Raw genomic sequence first — 18920 nt, 5'->3', positions numbered from 1 at the left:
TTTGAATCTTTTCCTGTGTATGCGCGATATGTTACTTTATTTACGTTCAGGGTCAACTGACAGAGTCTGCACCATTCATCAGTTTTGTGCAGGTCGTTCTGCAAATTATTACTATCTTCTGGCGTTGCTACTTTGATATAGACTACTGTATCATCTGCGATTAGCCTTAAAGAGCATGCGACGCTTTCTACTAGACATAGTAAGCAGCAACGGTCCTATAACACTTCCCTGTGGTACTCCGGATATTGCCTTTACATCTGTCGATTTTGTTCCGTTAAGAGCGACGTGCTGAGTTCTATCTGCCAGAGAGTCTTGAATCCAATCGCAAGTCTGCTCAGATACTCCGTAAGCTCGAATTTTTTTTTTCATTAAACGGCAATGCGGGACGGTGTCAAATGCCTCACTGAAATCAAGGAACACGGCATCAACCTGAGCGCTGTTGCCCACTGCGCTGTGGATCTTGTGGAGGAACAGAGCGAGATGAGTTTCGCAGGATCTCTGCTTGCGGAATCCATATTGATTTTTACAGAAGAGATATTCATTTTGTAAGAACCTCATAATTCTCGAGCATAAAACATGCTTCACAATTCTGCAGCATATTGACGTCAACGATATAGGTCTACAATTGTGTGGATCTGTCTTACGGCCTTTCTTAAAAATGGGAACGACCTGCGCTTTTTTCCAGTCGTTAGGTACCTTTCGTTGCTCAAGCGATCTACGATAAATTACTGCTCGAAGGGGAGGAAGTTCTTCCGCATAATCTTTATAGAATCTTATACGTATCTCATCTGGTGCTGAAGCCTTTCCACTGCTAAGCGATTGTAGGTGCTTAGATACTTCCACATGACAGGTAACACGCGAGATCACAGGATGTCCGTGGTGTACCGTTGTGCTGCCAGGGTCGCCTCAGTCACCAGCAGCAGTGGCGTGGAGTCATACACGATGACTCTGTAGACCATGACGTCAGCGGTAGGCCTAACACATCTGTGTCCCTCCGAAACATTGAAGAATGGGACCTCTCCACAGGTCGCCGCCATTGGTCGTCCCTGATACTGCAGAGCCGCGAAACATCGCCCAACAGAGTGCGACGCCATTCACCAACTCCCAAGCCTTACGGTCACGGTACCAACCCAGACGCAGTGGCTCGTGTTGCAGCGCCATTGCCAGCCTACGGGCGGGTCAGTAATTCCCTAGTCTGGCTCTTGCAAACATTCGGCCAACCGTGCGTGGTGACATAGAACTTTGCAGGGAGGCCATCAATTGTTCTTTGATGGCAGGCGCAGATGTGAAGCGGCTACAATGTCATCGATGCATACATGTCGATACTCCCTTGTGGTGGACGAACGTGGTCGGCGGGAACCTTGAGGACTAGTACACTCCTGGAAATGGAAAAAGAACACATTGACATCGGTGTGTCAGACCCACCATATTTGCTCCGGACACTGTGAGAGGGCTGTACAAGCAATGATCACACGCATGGCACAGCGGACACACCAGGAACCGCGGTGTTGGCCGTCGAATGGCGCTAGCTGCGCAGCATTTGTGCACCGCCGCCGTCAGTGTCAGCCAGTTTGCCGTGGCATACGGAGTTCCATCGCAGTCTTTAACACTGGTAGCATGCCGCGACAGCGTGGACGTGAACCGTATGTGCAGTTGACGGACTTTGAGCGAGGGCGTATAGTGGGCATGCGGGAGGCCGGGTGGACGTACCGCCGAATTGCTCAACACGTGGGACGTGAGGTCTCCACAGTACATCGATGTTGTCGCCAGTGGTCGGCGGAAGGTGCACGTGCCCGTCGACCTGGGACCGGACTGCAGCGACGCACGGATGCACGCCAAGACCGTAGGATCCTACGCAGTGCCGTAGGGGACCGCACCGCCACTTCCCACCAAATTAGGGACACTGTTGCTCCTGGGGTATCGGCGAGGACCATTCGCAACCGTCTCCATGACGCTGGGCTACGGTCCCGCACACCGTTAGGCCGTCTTCCGCTCACGCCCCAACATCGTGTAGCCCGCCTCCAGTGGTGTCGCGACAGGCGTGAATGGAGGGACGAATGGAGACGTGTCGTCTTCAGCGATGAGAGTCGCTTCTGCCTTGGTGCCAATGATGGTCGTATGCGTGTTTGGCGCCGTGCAGGTGAGCGCCACAATCAGGACTGCATACGACCGAGGCACACAGGGCCAACACCCGGCATCATGGTGTGGGGAGCGATCTCCTACACTGGCCGTACACCACTGGTGATCGTCGAGGGGACACTGAATAGTGCACGGTACATCCAAACCGTCATCGAACCCATCGTTCTACCATTCCTAGACCGGCAAGGGAACTTGCTGTTCCAACAGGACAATGCACGTCCGCATGTATCCCGTGCCACCCAACGTGCTCTAGAAGGTGTAAGTCAGCTACCCTGGCCAGCAAGATCTCCAGATCTGTCCCCCATTGAGCGTGTTTGGGACTGGATGAAGCGTCGTCTCACGCGGTCTGCACGTCCAGCACGAACGCTGGTCCAACTGAGGCGCCAGGTGGAAATGGCATGGCAAGCCGTTCCACAGGACTACATTCAGCATCTCTACGATCGTCTCCATGGGAGAATAGCAGCCTGCATTGCTGCGAAAGGTGGATATACACTGTACTAGTGCCGACATTGTGCATGCTCTGTTGCCTGTGTCTATGTGCCTGTGGTTCTGTCAGTGTGATCATGTGATGTATCTGACCCCAGGAATGTGTCAATAATGTTTCCCCTTCCTGGGACAATGAATTCATGATGTTCTTATTTCAATTTCCAGGAGTGTATGTCTGCCCTCGCGTTCCCATGCATCCGAATGCCCCACAAATCTGGATATTGCACGATTCGACTAGTTGGGAAAAATTGAGACCGACAATGAGGCTACTTTCAAACTCCCTCGAGTACTGATAACGCTGTCTCACACGTGTGGCATACGTCTCCACGTCCTTCACAGTGAACACACGACATCTTGTTCCACCAGGCGTGGTAACAACACTAAACACAAAATACGCTAACGAACCCTGGCGGCCATTCTACCTTTCACAGACAATTGCAGTTCTTATCATTTACTTATCCGCCGCCGGTGTCTACTCGTATATGTACGAAATTACGTTGACGTCCGACCATGTCTTCTGGCTGCTTCACTTTCTTTCTCAAGGAGTGTGCTTCTGCAAGTTATTTGACGTCGAAACACCCACAGAAAGTCGACTTCCCCATGTTTTGTCAACTTCTAGAAGTAACTTCCGCAAGTTGGTTTAATCAGTTTCATGCATCTTGCTACAAGTACTTCCCGAGCTTGCCCGTTGCTGAAGGTTTTCTCAAAGTTCCAGAAGTTTTGTGTGTTCAATGCTGGTACGATAATGTCAGTGCCGCAAAGACTGACGAGCCTAAAGAAATGTAGCACTGGAACCCCTAAGCATATTTAACTGGCCTTCGTCAGGCAAGAAAATGCGAAATGAATTTGCCGATTACTTTGTTTCGCCTGAAGGGGAAGTAGAATGGCAGTACAGCTATCTTTAAATATTACCTGATTTTTTTAGTGTTAGCGTGAAGATAAATGCATCACATTTGGAATGAAAGTAATAAAGAATGTTTCCGAATTTGAAGAGCTATTAAATGCCAACTCTTGCTGATATAGCTTGCCGCATTTTTGTACGCTGTTTTCCAAAATTTGATCCTATGACAGACAAGAGAGTTCCAAATTTGCATACAAAATCTCAAGAATTTTTTAATCTGAACGGCGTCCTTAGATTTTAGTTCATTCAGTACTGCTTAGTAGTAGTAGTAGTAGTTTATTCATCCGGAGACAATTTACATTGATTGGATTTCGTCAAAAAAATACATAGTATATATATACACACATATAGGGTGAACAACACTATACAAAATACAGATGTGCATAGTAGACTACGTAACATCAGACCACATTGAAATAGCATGTACAACTTTGATTATTTACATTGATGTATGAGAAAGACTTTTTACATGGAATACACTGTTGATATTTAGATATAACACATACAATTCTAGCACTTTTGTACATATTATTTATTTAGATCATAGCAACAGTCAGATAAAAATTAATATTGGCACAGAGTACATAAATATAATTGTTTAGTATGGAGCTATTCCAGGTATTCTTTTACACTATAATAGCAGTTGGTCATTAAAAATTTGAATACTGCTTCTTTAAATGAAGACTTTTTTTTATTTCTTTTATCTTTACCGGTAGTTTGTTATACAATCTACTTCCTTGTATGTTTGTTTGTTTCTGCGCCAAAGCCTTGTTAACTCTTTTTATATGAATGTCATTGCACTTTCTTGTGTTGTAAGTATGTAGATCCGAGTTGGATTGGAAATTGTTAATATTTCGTTTTATATTAATTACGCTTTTCTGTATATAGAGGCATGGTAGGGGTAGAATATTCAGCTGTTTAAATAATTGCTTTGAAGGAGTTAGCCTTGAACTGTTGGTAATTATTCTAACAGCTCGTTTTTGTAGAGTGAAGATGGTTTTGAGATTTTTCTTACTATGACCCCAGAAGATGAGGCCATAGGTAATAGCAGAATGTATATAAGCAAAGTAAACAGCTCTGCTACATTCCCTACTACATACAAAGCTAATAACGCGTAAAGCAAAGCAAGCAGAGCTTAACTTATGTGAGAGATACAGGATATGGGATTTCCAGTCTAAATTTTCATCTATATGTACACCTAAGAATTTTGTGGTAGCAACTCTCACAATTTCTTTATTTTGTATTCTGAGATCTAGATCAGAGTGTGACTTTGCTTTCCTGTAATGAATATAATTAGTTTTAGAGATATTTATGGTTAATTTGTTCACTTCAAACCAATTTTGCAAATATTCTATAACTCTGGTTGCAGATGTTGGCAATACCCGGTTTATGTCAGTTACTACAATGTTTGTGTCATCCGCAAACAGGGTTATATGAGTACCATTTACTGGAATCTTGATATAATTTATGTAAAGAAGAAATAGGAGAGGTCCTAGAACACTCCCCTGCGGTACCCCAATTGGCACACTCTGAATATCCGATCTGTAAACAATACTTTGGTTTTTACTGTTTACTTCTTGACAACTTCAATATCTACGCCTCCGCATCCATTTTTTCAACCAACTGATACTTTTTTCCTTAACTTCTTGTTTTTGGTCGCGATTTTTCTTTTATAACATAACGCAACAACGGCGCGGGTCGCGATTTTTCCTTTATAACATAACGCGCGGCTGCTCTATTTCTAACCACGACACTCTAAACTTCCACTATCTATCTCGTGGCGCAGCTCTAGTGGAAACACTTCTGCGAGTTCCTGAAATTAACTTGCCCAAGCGACTTCCAGAAGTAAACGTCCTCAAATTTTTGTTATAGTGTAAACATCTCAGCAAGTACATGCAGAAGTTACTTGCGGAATTTACTTACTAGTGGACACAAGCCTTTAGTACTTCGAGACAGCATCGGAGAAACTGTTCGAGTTGGTATTCGGGATATAAGCGAAAGGCGAAATACCCTCAGACTTTAAAACGAATGTAATAATCCCAAAACCAAAGATGGCACTATTGACAAGTGTCAGTATTATCAAACCACCAGTTCAATTAGTCGCGTTTGACAACTACTAAGAAAACTTATCTACAGAAGAATGGTACGACTGATAGAAACAGACCGGGGAAAAGATCAGCTTGGGTTCCAGAAGAACGTGGCACGCGCGAGACAATATTGACCCCACGAGTAACTTTAGAAAACAGACTGATGAAAGACAAACGTAGGTTTATGGCATTAGTATATTTAGAAAAAATGTTTGACAACATTGACTGAAATACTCCCTTCGGAATTCTCAAGTTACAGGGGATAAGGTACAGGTAGTGAAAGGCTGTCGACAACCTGTACTGATGGTGGTGGTTAGTGTTTAACGTCCCGTCGACAACGAGGTCATTAGAGACGGAGCGCAAGCTCGGGTTAGGGAAGGATTGGAAAGGAAATCGGCCGTGCCCTTTCAAAGGAACCATCCCGGCATTTGCCTGAAACGATTTAGGGAAATCACGGAAAACCTAAATCAGGATGGCCGGAGACAGGATTGAACCGTCGTCCTCCCGAATGCGAGTCCAGTGTGCTAACCACTGCGCCACCTCGCTCGGTTCACCTGTACTGAAACCAGACTCCAATCGTAATAGTCGAAGGATATGAAAGGGAGACAGTAATTGAAAAATAAGTGAGACGGGACTGTAACTTATCCCCCAAGTGACTCAATCGGTAAGCAGAGCAATCAGTATAAACTAAAGAGAAATTTTGAAGGAAATTAAAGTTCAGAGCGAAGACATAGGAATCTCTTGATTTGTCGATGACATGGTAATTGTGCCACAGACAGGAAAGGATATGGGAGGCCAGTTGAACGGAATGGACACTCTCTTGAAAGAAGGTTACAAGATGAACATAAAAAAAGTAGCAAATAGGTAGTTGAGTGTAGTTGAACTGAATGCTGAGGGAATTAGAACAAGAAATGACGCACTGAAAGTAGTAGATGACTTTTTGCATTTGAGCAGCCACAAAAACTGACGGTACAGAAATAAAGTGGATGTAAAATACGCAGTGGCAGTCGGAAGAAAAAAAAAGTGTTATCATTCATTTGTAAATGTGTTAGAAAGTGTTTTCTGGAAGTATTTGTTAGAAGTTTAGTATATTTCACACCATAGAAACAGCAGAAGGCTTTGCTCGCCAGCCTTCTGGCTTAGATAATCTGAACTATGGACGTGATTTTTTAATGGATAGTATTACAGTGCAGTTTCACGATTTTTTTTTTCTTTTTATTGTGTCGCCTCCTAAATTATTCTGTAAATATGAAAATAAATCTTTTATCTGACAGTCGTAATGAAGGATGGGGATTCATACAGATTTTTAGACTTCTCTTTGTTTATGCGTCCACGTCCGTAGCTCAGTGGTCAGTGTGTTTTAGAGTGGTGTATGGAGGATCTGGTACTACTAGTATAAAACCAGTAACTTTCATCCGGCGAGATAAAAGAAGCAATATAATGGCCTGCAGATGCATGTGGATCACAGCTGAAACTGGTTAATTGTAAGACTAGTGATTGTCGTCAGATTACATACAAGAAAAATTATATATTTTTCTCAAAACAAAAGGGTTCCTTTTCAGTTCGTTATCCATGCCATGCTGTTATTGTTCACTTGAAATGTCCTTCATGTGCCTGTTTGATATACAGGGTGCAACGGGTATAAGTGCAGCTATTTTTATACGTAGCGCCTTGATACGTGCACATATCACTGGGTCGGTTGTTTTTTTCTCTGCGTCCCATAAACACGTCACAAACCTTATGTCCTGATGTTTTCTGCATGGTCCTAACTGCTCCATTTGTAAGTGGACTGTACCTGTCAGTATAGACTAACCGTTTTCTTTCCGTGCAACCACACTTCAACAGCTGAACCGTTTCCAGGGAAAAATAACCATTAATGACTTGCTCTTGGCACACATACTCGGAGGTAGTAACCAACCAAAAAACCCGCGACTTGCAGTAGCTGTAATCATTAGGGTGCAAATGACGTAAACACTGATGTAAATACTGGCGTAAATACCGATCACCAATAGAAATGTCTGCACTTATATCCGTTCCACTCCGTATGTTGCTCAGCTTCGTCTGCAGAACGCAAGTAGCTGCTTTTGCAGTGGTTGTAACATGCTGAATCACCGAGGTCTTTACAGCGTCATTTGTATACTGAAGGTGAACAAAAACCCCACTGAGAAAATGTCGTAAGTTAATCAGGGATATTTTCTGAGTATTGTGGTACAAGCGAGGAGTAGTCACCAATGGCACGTTGCGAAGTAACTGTGTTTCGTTTAATTGCTTGCCCCCACTTATCTTTGCACGTGTATTGCACTGAAAATATGTGCACAACACTGTAAATGTCGATGATACAGAGAGACAGTTATTGAACTATATGAAAGAAAACGTAAATTAGTCACAAACTGCGGCGTGCACGCACTTTATTCAACAGGTGGAGGTCACTTCAGATATTCGGATTTAGGTTATGACATGTTGGATATGTCTGCAATCATTGGCGATGATGTGGCGCAGACGAACAGCGAAACTCCACATGACCCGCTGAAGTGTCGGAACATTGATGCTGTCCATGACATCCTGAATGGCTGTCTTCAGCTCAGCAATGGTTTTGGGGTTACCGCTGTACACCTTGTCTTTAAATTAGCTCCACAAAAGGGAGTCGCATGTGTTCAGATCCGGAGAATATGACGGCCAATTGAGGCCCATGCCAGTGGCCTCTGGGTACACCGGAGGCAGAATGTCGTCCCCAAAATGCACCTCCAGGACATCGAACACTCTCCCGCCTCGATGGGGTCGAGCTCCGTCTTGCATGAACCTCATCTTGACTAAATCAGGGTCAGTTTGGATAAGGGGAATGGAATCATCTTCCAAAACTTTCACTTACCGTTCGGTAGTCACCGTGCCATCAAGGAATGTCGCACAGTTTATTCCATGACTGGACATTGCACACCAAATAGACACCCGTTGAGGGTGAAGAGAGATCTCGATTCGTCAAACGCGGATTCTGAGTCCGGCAAATGAGCCATTTTGCTTATTGACGAACGCATCCAAATGAAAGTGGGCTTCGTCGCAAAACCAAACCGTGCAATTCCCATCATGTGGCCAACCGTGCCGTGTGAACGTCAAAAAAAAAAAAAAATGGTTCAAATGGCTCTGAGCACTACGCGACTTAACTTCTGAGGTCATCAGTCGCCTAGAACTTAGAACTAATTAAACCTAACTAACCTAAGGGCATCACACACATCCATGCCCGAGGCAGGATTCGAACCTGCGACCGTAGCGGTCGCTCAGTTCCAGACTGTAGCGCCTAGAACCGCACGGCCACTCCGGCCGGCTAAGTGAACATCCTAACGCGAACTGGTCAGAAGCCATGACGACTTTATTCATATAGTTCAATAATGGTCACCCTATATGAGGGGCGTTTGAAAAGAACGTGCAAAAATAAAAACTACTTTACGTGTTTGGGGTAAGCCTTTTTTATTTTTTGACATAGTCTTCTTTTAGACTTATACACTTCGTCCAACGCTGTTCTAATTTGTTGATCCCTTCCGAATAATAGGAATTGTCCAAGGCTGCAAAATAGCTATTAGTTGCTGCAGTCACCTCCTCGTTTGAATAAAATCTCTGTCCCATCAGCCATTTCTTCAAATTGGGGAACAAATAGTAGTCCGAGGGAGTCAAGTCTGGAGAACAGGGGGGATGTGAAACGAGTTGGAATCCTATTTCCAGTAATTTTGCGACCACAACTGCTGAGGTGTGTGCTGGTGCACTGTCGTGATGGAAAAGGACTTTTTTGCAGTCCAATCGCCGGCTTTTTTCTTGCAGCATGATGAATAGTATGCACCTGTAACAGTTTTACCCTTTTTCAGATAATCGATCAGGATTATCCCTTGTGAATCCCAAAAGACAGTCGCCATAACCTTTCCGGCCGAAGGACTGGTCTTCGCCTTTTTAGTGCAGATTCTTCCGTGGTAACCCATTGTTTAGATTGTTGTTTGGTCTCGGGAATATAGTAATGTATCCATGTGTCATCCACAGTGACGAAACTACGCTTAAAGTCCTGCGGATTCTTCCTGAACGGCTGCAAATCATCCTTGTAAAACTTCACACGATTCCGTTTTTGGTCAAGCGTGAGCAATCGCGGAAGCCATCTTGCGGATAGCTTTCTGATGTGCAAATGTTTATGCAAAACATTATGTACCTGTTCATTCGAGATGCCCACAGCACTAGCAATCTCACGCAAATTAACTCATCTGTCATCCATTACCATATCATGGATTGTATCAATGATTTCTGGAGTCGTAACCTCCACAGGGCGTCCAGAACGTTCAGCATCACTTGTGCCCATATGCCCACTCCGAAAATTTTCAAACCACTCATAAACTGTTCTAATTGAAGGTGCAGAGTCACCGTAATGTTTATCAAGCTTCTCTTTAGTCTGCTGAGGCGTTTTTACTTTGATAAAGTAACGTTTAATCACCACACGTCCATTTTTTGACAATCACTCGACTTCCTTGATTCACACGAATGCCAAACACAAATAAATAAACCAATATGGCTGAAACTTGGTGTGCGTTCTTTCCAAAGATGCTACTAACCAAACATCACCTCGATACGCGCCGGTGGTGCCATCTCTCGGACTTTGCACGGACTTTTCAAATGCCCGTCGTACATGCTACGTGTTTCGTTTGAAAACAGACTCTGGGGACCAGTTGTTGACAGCGCTAATCAACACCCCCAACCCCTCATTCGGTACTCTTCGATTCAGTTTCGGGTTTGTTTTTCCAGCAGCGTTAGTTCAACGTCGACAGTGATAGGCAGCAGTACGAGGAGATTTACTGATGAAGAATTGGCTTATATATACTTCGTGTACGGTTCCAGTGAATGCAGTGGAAGAGCGGCACAGAGCTGGTCCCGCAGCGACGGCAAGCACGTCACCGTTCTATAGCACGTGAGGGCGCTGTCGGATGGCTCTGTGTGTTTTGTGTTGCACGTTTTGACGTTGGTTTCTCACTGCTGTGTAGCTAGTTTCACAGAAACGAAGGCAATTGTGGTAAGTAACAGAATAAATCTTAATTACATTAGTACTATGCAATGAGGCACCACGGACGCCTTAAATTGTTGTAAAATACTCAGACAATATCACTAAACAACCCGTGGAATTTTGTCACTGGGTTTCGTGTCGACCTTGATACAAGTACGCAGCAGCAAAATAATTCACGGATACACTACTGGCCATTAAAATTGCTGCACCACGAAGATGACGTGCTACAGATGCGAAATTTAACCGACAGGAAGAAGATGCTGTGATATGCAAATGATTAGCTTTTCAGGGCATTCACGCAAGGTTGGCGCCGTCGGCGACACCTACAACGTGCTGACATGGGGAAAGTTTCCAACCGATTTCTCATACGCAAACAGTAGTTGACCGGTGTTGCCTGGTGAAACGTTGTTGTGATGCCCCGTGTAAGGAGGAGAAAAGCGTACCATCACGTTTCCGACTTTGTAAAGGTCGGATTGTAGTCTATCGCGGTTCCGGTTTATCGTATCGCGACACTGCTGCTCGCGGTGGTCGAGATCCAGTGACTGTCAGCACAATATGGAATCGGTGGGTTCAGGAGGGAAATACCGAAAGCCGTGCTGGATACCAACGGCCTCGTGTCACTAGCAGTCGAGATGACAGGCATCTTATCCGCATTGCTGTAGCGGATCATGCAGCCACGTCTCGATCCCTGAGTGAAAAGATGGGGACGTTTGCAAGACAACAACCATCTGCACCAACAGTTCGATGAAGTTTGCAGCAGCATGGACTATCAACTCGGAGACCGTGGCTGCAGTTACCCTTGTCGCTGCATCACAGACAGGAGCGCCTGCGATGGTGTACTCGACGACAAACCTGGGTGCACGAATGACAAAACGTCATTTTTTCGGATGAATCCACGTTATGTTTACAGCATCATGATGGTCACATCCGTGTTTGGCGACATCGCGGTGAACGCACATTGGAAGCGCGTATTCGTCATCGCCATACTGGCGTATCACCCGGCGTGATGGTATGGGGTGCCATTGGTTACACGTCTCGGTCACCTCTTGTTCACACTGACGGCACTTTGAACGGTGGACGATACATTTCAGATGTGTTACGACCCGTGGCTCTACCCTTCATTCAGTCCCTGCGAAACCCTACATTTCAGCAGGATAATTCACGACCGCATGTTGCAGGTGCTGTACGGGCCTTTCTGGATACAGAAAATGTTCGACTGCTGCCCTGACCAGCACATTCTCCAGATCTCTCACCAATTAAAAACGTCTGGTTAATGGTGGCCGAGCAACTGGCTCGTCACAATACGCCAGTCACTACTCTCGACGAACTGTGGTATCGTGTTGAAGCTGCATGGGCAGTTGTACCTGTACACGCCATCCAAGCTCTGTTTGACTCAATGCCCAGGCGTATGAAGGCCGTTATTACGGCCAGAGGTGGTTGTTCTGGGTACTGATTTCTCCGGATCTATGCATCCAAATTGCGTGAAAATGTAATCACATGTCAGTTCTATAATATACAGGGTGATTCAAAAAGAATACCACAAGTTTAAAAATGTGTATTTAATGAAGGAAACATAATATAACCTTCTGTTATACATCATTACAAAGAGTATTTAAAAAGGTTTTTTTTTCACTCAAAAACAAGTTCAGAGATGTTCAATATGGCCCCCTCCAGACACTCGAGCAATATCAACCCGATACTCCAACTCGTTCCATACTCTCTGTAGCATACCAGGCGTAACAGTTTGGATAGCTGCTGTTATTTCTCGTTTCAAATCATCAATGGTGGCTGGGAGAGGTGGCCGAAACACCATATCCTTAACATACCCCCATAAGAAAAAATCGCAGGGGGTAAGATCAGGGCTTCTTGGAGGCCAGTGATGAAGTGCTCTGTCACGGGCTGCCTGGCCGTCCACAACTTTTCCCTTTGCACAAACACCCATTCTCTGTAAACTGTTTATACCAACGTTTAATACACCACCTATCAGGAGGTTTAACACCATACTTCGTTCGAAATGCACGCTGAACAACTGTCGTCGATTCACTTCTGCCGTACTCAATAACACAAAAAGCTTTCTGTTGAGCGGTCGCCATCTTAGCATCAACTGACGCTGACGCCTAGTCAACAGCGCCTCAAGCGAACAAATGTACAACTAAATGAAACTTTATAGCTCCCTTAATTCGCCGACAGATAGTGCTTAGCTCTGCCTTTTGTCGTTGCAGAGTTTTAAATTCCTAAAGTTGTGGTATTCTTTTTGAATCACCCTGTATTTGTCCAATGAATACCCGTTTATCATGTGCATTTATGCTTGGTGTAGCAATTTTAATGGCCAGTAGTGTATAAATTGCGTTCCTGGCCTCCGAGGCCACCTAACATCTGCTGCCGCATGACCTGAATCAGGTTAGTCACACGAGGTATGCTGTCGAGGGATAGGACTCGGCTGCAGTGGAGAGCGGTTAGGCTACGACGGATGAGCACGGCTTCGTACAGTTTCAGGTGCACCGTAGAGTGGCTCTCGCCCGCTAGGCGCTAGTCAGCTGACGGTAGCGCTAGAGTGCAAGCGGCTGGCGCCGGAGGGACGCACGCCATCAACCTGTGCTGGGTCCCTGTTGTGGTTTCAGCAGCATCAACTCGGCGTTCGACGAACTGCGCGTGCACGTGCCCACGTTCCCGTACGAGAAGCGCCTCAGCAAGATCGACACGCTGCGGCTGGCCATCGCCTACATCGCGCTGCTGAGGGAGGTGCTGGCGGCCGACTGCGACCCGCTCACCTACGTCGAACGCTGCCTGCGCGGAGAGGTGAAGGCGGCCGAGCGCGCAGAGTGGAACACCAGCGGTCAGTCGGCGGCGGCGGCGGCGCCCACTCCGTTCATTTATCTATTATTATTATTATTATTGTTGTTATTTTATTCCCCCCCCCCCGCGCTCCGTGTGGGCGGGGGACCTGTCAGCGATACAGATTAGGGCTGTTGGCGAACATTTTTTCCAAGACCATCGACGTGTATCGACTGTTTATTTCGATATATCGATGTAAAAATGCCAGGGTAGCCGAGAGCGCTAACGCGCTGCTTCCTGGACTCCGGTAGGCGCGCCGGCCCGGGATCGAATCCGCCCGGCGGATTAACGACGAGGGCCGGTGTGCCGGCCAGCCTGGATGGCGTTTTTAGGCGGTTTTCCACTTCCCGCTAGGTGAATACCAGGCTGGTCCCCACGTTCCGTCTCAGTTACACGCGTCATCTACATCTACATCCATACTCCGCTTTTTGCTCGGTACATAATTCAGAATTAGTCTGCAATTTGATTTACTTTTAATGCATTTATACGACTCATTAGTTTGCTATACGAATTGAAGCCACTATTGTAAGTCTACGTAAATGTTCTATGGATGTTCTGTAGCACGCTGTCATCAATATCTTCTAATACACTGGGCGTCGACTGTTTGGATGGAAACAGTTCGTACTCACTTTGACTGGACTGTTTCTGTTGCTTTGGAGAAGAACGTCGTATCCTGCTTAAACTGCCACCTTCAGTTTCTGTCCTCCAAAATCGGTACATCTGTCCAGCGTAACGTCATGTATTTGTGTCATCTTCATTATATTTCTGAATTATTATGTTTTATATCAGTAAACTGTATCTTCGATCCTGATTTGATTTCCACATTCAGCACGTCGCAATTTTCACTGGAGATGGGATTTGTGGCTCCCTGTCCGACAAGGATGACGAACTACATAGCTCGTCACCTGTTTCAGTACCGCTTTCACTTGTTAAGCACATATCATTGTACTTATGTACATTGTCCGCACAGTCGAGCGTATACGACCCCACATATTTCGGTGACTCATCTTGCAGAAACACTATGTCGTCTGCCATTTCTTTCTCACTCTGCGAAATTCCTTGGGTTCCTTTCTGCCGAAATGTCAATTTAGCACTGTTGTTACTCGTCAACTAACCAGTTCAATTACGCTCCGTAGCATCATGCTGTCTGACACCCCCCCCCCTAAATTACAATTACCACCCGTCTGTGGTGCATGGAAGCGCGGTCAAGGGTTTCCTTGCGAGTCGTCGTCGTCCTGATTGCGAGACCAGTGTCTGTCTCGTAACTGCTACGTATCGCTCAGTTGCTCTCAGAGGTAGCTGCCATCAAAGAATCGAGCGACAAATACTTGTCGAAGCTTTAAACATGTGTGAAACATGAACCGTTCAGTTTAAATTATGCAAGAAACGAATTAAAACAGCAGAGGACCTTCGCGAGGACGAGAGGCTGACCATAACTTGACTTAAAGACATATTTTTATACAATGATTCACATCATTTATTCGCAACTAAACACCTTGTTTCAAGGAGGGAAGTATGTTACAGACGAATATGGAGCAATATAGCCTATTTTCATGTTTGCCGCCTCTTTCAAAGATGTTAAAATTGTACCATGTACTGTTAAGTTTTTAAATAGCTTTTCTTATATTATTTCCCTTATGCTTCCAGCGAACTAATGTAGTTAAGAATTTAAATCTATCCTGATGTGACTACCACAACCCACTACTGTTGCAGAAGCTAAGCGTTCTTTCTCCGTTCTGCAGTGAGTCAGGAATGGTTCTCTGGTTTGGAAATACTATCAATAAGGGAAAGGTGACGCGAATGGTCGCAGGCTTGTTTTAATGGCGAAAAACTATAACAGGAATGTTGAAAAGTTCTTCAGCTCCTACGTGTCCATCCTGCATAGAGTGAACAGATAAAAATATGGAAATAGCGGCTTGCACTTGCCCTACATCTACATCCATACTCCGCAAGCCACCTGACGGTGTGTGGCGGAGGGTACTTTGAGTACCTCTATCGGTTCTCCCTTCTATTCCAGTCTCGTATTGTTCGTGGAAAGAAGGATTGTCGGTATGCCTCTGTGTGGGCTCTAATCTCTCTGATTTTATCCTCATGGTCTCTTCGCGAGATATACGTAGGAGGGAGCAATATACTGCTCGACTCTTCGGTGAAGGTACGTTCTCGAAACTTTGACAAAAGCCCGTACCGAGCTACTGGGCGTCTCTCCTGCAGAGTCTTCCACTGGAGTTTATCTATCATCTCCGTAACGCTTTCGCGATTACTAAATGATCGTGTAACGAAGCGCGCTGCTCTCCGTTGGATCTTCTCTATATCTTCTATCAACCCTATCTGTTACGGATCCCACATTGCTGAGCAGTATTCAAGCAGTGGGCGAACGAGTGTACTGTAACCTACTTCCTTTCTTTTCGGATTGCATTTCCTTAGGATTCTTCCAATGAATCTCAGTCTGGCATCTGCTTTACCGACGATCAACATTGTATGATCATTCCATTTTAAATCACTCCTAATGCGTACTCCCAGATAATTTATGGTATTAACTGCTTCCAGTTGCTGACTTGCTATTTTGTAGCTAAATGATAAAGGATCTATCTTTCTGTGTATTCTCAGCTCATTACACTTGTCTACATTGAGATTCAATTGCCATTCCCTGCACCATGCGTCAATTCGCTGCAGATCCTCCTGCATTTCAGTACAATTTTCCATTGAAACACGTTCGCACTATTTCATGATTTACACTAGATGCAGACAGCGGGGGTACACTGATTCCATCCCTGGGGGTACAGGGTGGCGGCAGGAATGGCATCCGGCCATCCCTATAACTAACATTGCCAAATCCATTCTAACCACGCCGACCCTGCGATCGCTCCGGGACCATGGCGTAACCGAAAGAAAGAAAGAAAGATGTAAAAATGAAAATATCGAGTGTCAATATTTTCATTTTACACTTTTTTTCACAATTTCGGTAAATATTTGTAGCTCCTCTTTTAAAATTGCAGTACATCATAATTGGGCCCAGCTATGCAGTATGGAACCAACACCAAATTTATACGAGGGTTGGAACTTCAATAGTGGCAGCTATTTATTTACAGCTCGTACAAAATAGGTACGTGTTTCAAAGTTTTACTGGCCTTCAAAGTAGTCACCAGCATTGTGTATAACCCGTTGCCAGCGGTGTGGATGTCGTAGGATACTCTTAGCAGTGCCAGTTGTGTCGACAGTCCCAGTGGCGCGGTCTACTGAAAGGTTCAAATGGCTCTGAGCAGTATGGGACTTGACACCTATGGTCATCAGTCCCCTAGAACTTACAACTACTTAAACCTAACTAACCTAAGGACAGCACACAATACCCAGTCATCACTAGGCAGAGAAAATCCCTGACCCCGCCGGGAATCGAACCCGGGAACCCGGGAGCGGGAAGCGAGAACGCTACCGCACGACCACGAGCTGCGGACACCGCGCGGTCTACTGCCCGGCGCATTTGTAGCAGTTCTGAAGCGAATGCCCTGAAGTGTTTCCTTCAGTTTAGAAACTGAGTTGAACTTATGAGGGCTTGAGTCAGGGGAGTGCAGTACGAGATATAGCGCTTAGCAGCTCCATTAGTCAAACAAATCAGTAACAGCTTGCACTGTACATGCTCGAGCATTGTCCAGCAAAATGATGGTCAGGTCCTGCAGAAAGTGTCATGACTTCTGTCTCTAAACTGGTCGTAGGATGTGTTCCAAAAATGAACAGCACAGAGACAGACTTAAGCCCTCGTAAGTTCAACTCGATTTCTAAACTGAAAGAGACACTTCACGGCGTTCGCTTCAGAACTGCTACAAATTCGTCGGGCAACGGACCGCGCCGCTCGAACTGTCAACACAACTGCCACTGCTAAGACTATCCTGTTGTTGTTGTGGTCTTCAGTCCTGAGACTGGTTGATGCAGCTCTCCATGCTACTCTATCCTGTGCAAGCTGCTTCATCTCCCAGTACCTACTGCAACCTACATCCTTCTGAATCTGCTTAGTGTATTCATCTCTTGGTCTCCCCCTACGATTTTTACCCTCCGCGCTGCCCTCCAATACTAAATTGCTGATCCCTTGATGCCTCAGAACATGTCCTACCAACCGATCCCTTCTTCTGGTCAAGTTGTGCCACAAACTTCTCTTCTCCCCAATCCTATTCAATACTTCCTCATTAGTTATGTGATCTACCCATCTAATCTTCAGCATTCTTCTGTAGCACCACATTTCGAAAGCTTCTATTCTCTTCTTGTCCAAACTATTTACCGTCCATGTTTCACTTCCATACATGGCTATACTCCATACAAATACTTTCAGAAATGACTTCCTGACACGTAAATCTATACTCGATGTTAACAAATTCCTCTTCTTCAGAAACGCTTTCTTTGCCATTGCCAGTCTACATTTTATATCCTCTCTACTTCGACCATCATCAGTTATTTTGCTCCCCAAATAGCAAAAGTCCTTTACTACTTTAAGTGTCTCATTTCCTAATCTAATACCCTCAACATCACCCGACTTAATTCGACTACATTCCATTATCCTCGTTTTGCTTTTGTTGATGTTCATCTTATATCCCCCCTTCAAGACACCATCCATTCCATTCAACTGCTCTTCCAAGTCCTTTGCTGTCTCTGACAAAATTACAATGTCATCGGCAAACCTCAAAGTTTTTATTTCTTCTCCATGGATTTTAATACCTACTCCGAATTTTTCTTTTGTTTCCTTTACTGCTTGCTCAATATACAGATTGAATAACATCGGGGAGAGGCTACAACCCTGTCTTACTCCCTTCCCAACCACTGCTTCCCTTTCATGTCCCTCGACTCTTATAACTGCCATCTGATTTATGTACAAATTGTAAATAGCCTTTCGCTCCCTGTATTTTACCCCTGCCACCTTTAGAATTTGAAAGAGAGTATTCCAGTCAACATTGTCAAAAGCTTTCTCTAAGTCTACAAATGCTAGAAACGTAGGTTTGCCTTTCCTTAATCTTTCTTCTAAGATAAGTCGTAAGGTTAGTATTGCCTCAAGTGTTCCAGTATTTCTACGGAATCCAAACTGATCTTCCCCGAGGTCGGCTTCTATTAGTTTTTCCATTCGTCTGTAAAGAATTCGTGTTAGTATTTTGCAGCTGTGGCTTATTAAACTGATTGTTCGGTAATTTTCACATCTGTCAGCACCTGCTTTCTTTGGGATTGGAATTATTATATTCTTCTTGAAGTCTGAGGGTATTTCGCCTGTTTCATACATCTTGCTCACCAGATGGTAGAGTTTTGTCAGGACTGGCTCTCCCAAGGCCGTCAGTAGTTCCAATGGAATGTTGTCTACTCCGGGGGCCTTGTTTCGACTCAGGTCTTTCAGTGCTCTGTCAAACTCTTCACGCATTATCGTATCTCCCATTTCATCTGGATCTACATCCTCTTCCATTTCCATAAT

At 45.0% G+C, this 18920-nt stretch overlaps 1 protein-coding gene across 1 annotated transcript in view; it reads left to right on the top strand.

Moving 5' to 3' along the window:
* Positions 1-18920, top strand: part of LOC126188345 (transcription factor Maf) — an 85231-nt gene that overhangs the window by 54347 nt on the left and 11964 nt on the right. The window contains exon 4 of the mRNA XM_049929944.1: positions 13264-13478. Coding sequence (XP_049785901.1) covers positions 13264-13478 — 215 coding nt within the window. The remainder of the gene's footprint in view (positions 1-13263; positions 13479-18920) is intronic.

This window comes from Schistocerca cancellata, chromosome 5 (assembly GCF_023864275.1).
Source record: "Schistocerca cancellata isolate TAMUIC-IGC-003103 chromosome 5, iqSchCanc2.1, whole genome shotgun sequence".
NCBI classification, from domain to species: Eukaryota; Metazoa; Arthropoda; class Insecta; order Orthoptera; family Acrididae; genus Schistocerca; species Schistocerca cancellata.
This window is presented reverse-complemented; position numbering and strand designations above follow the sequence as displayed.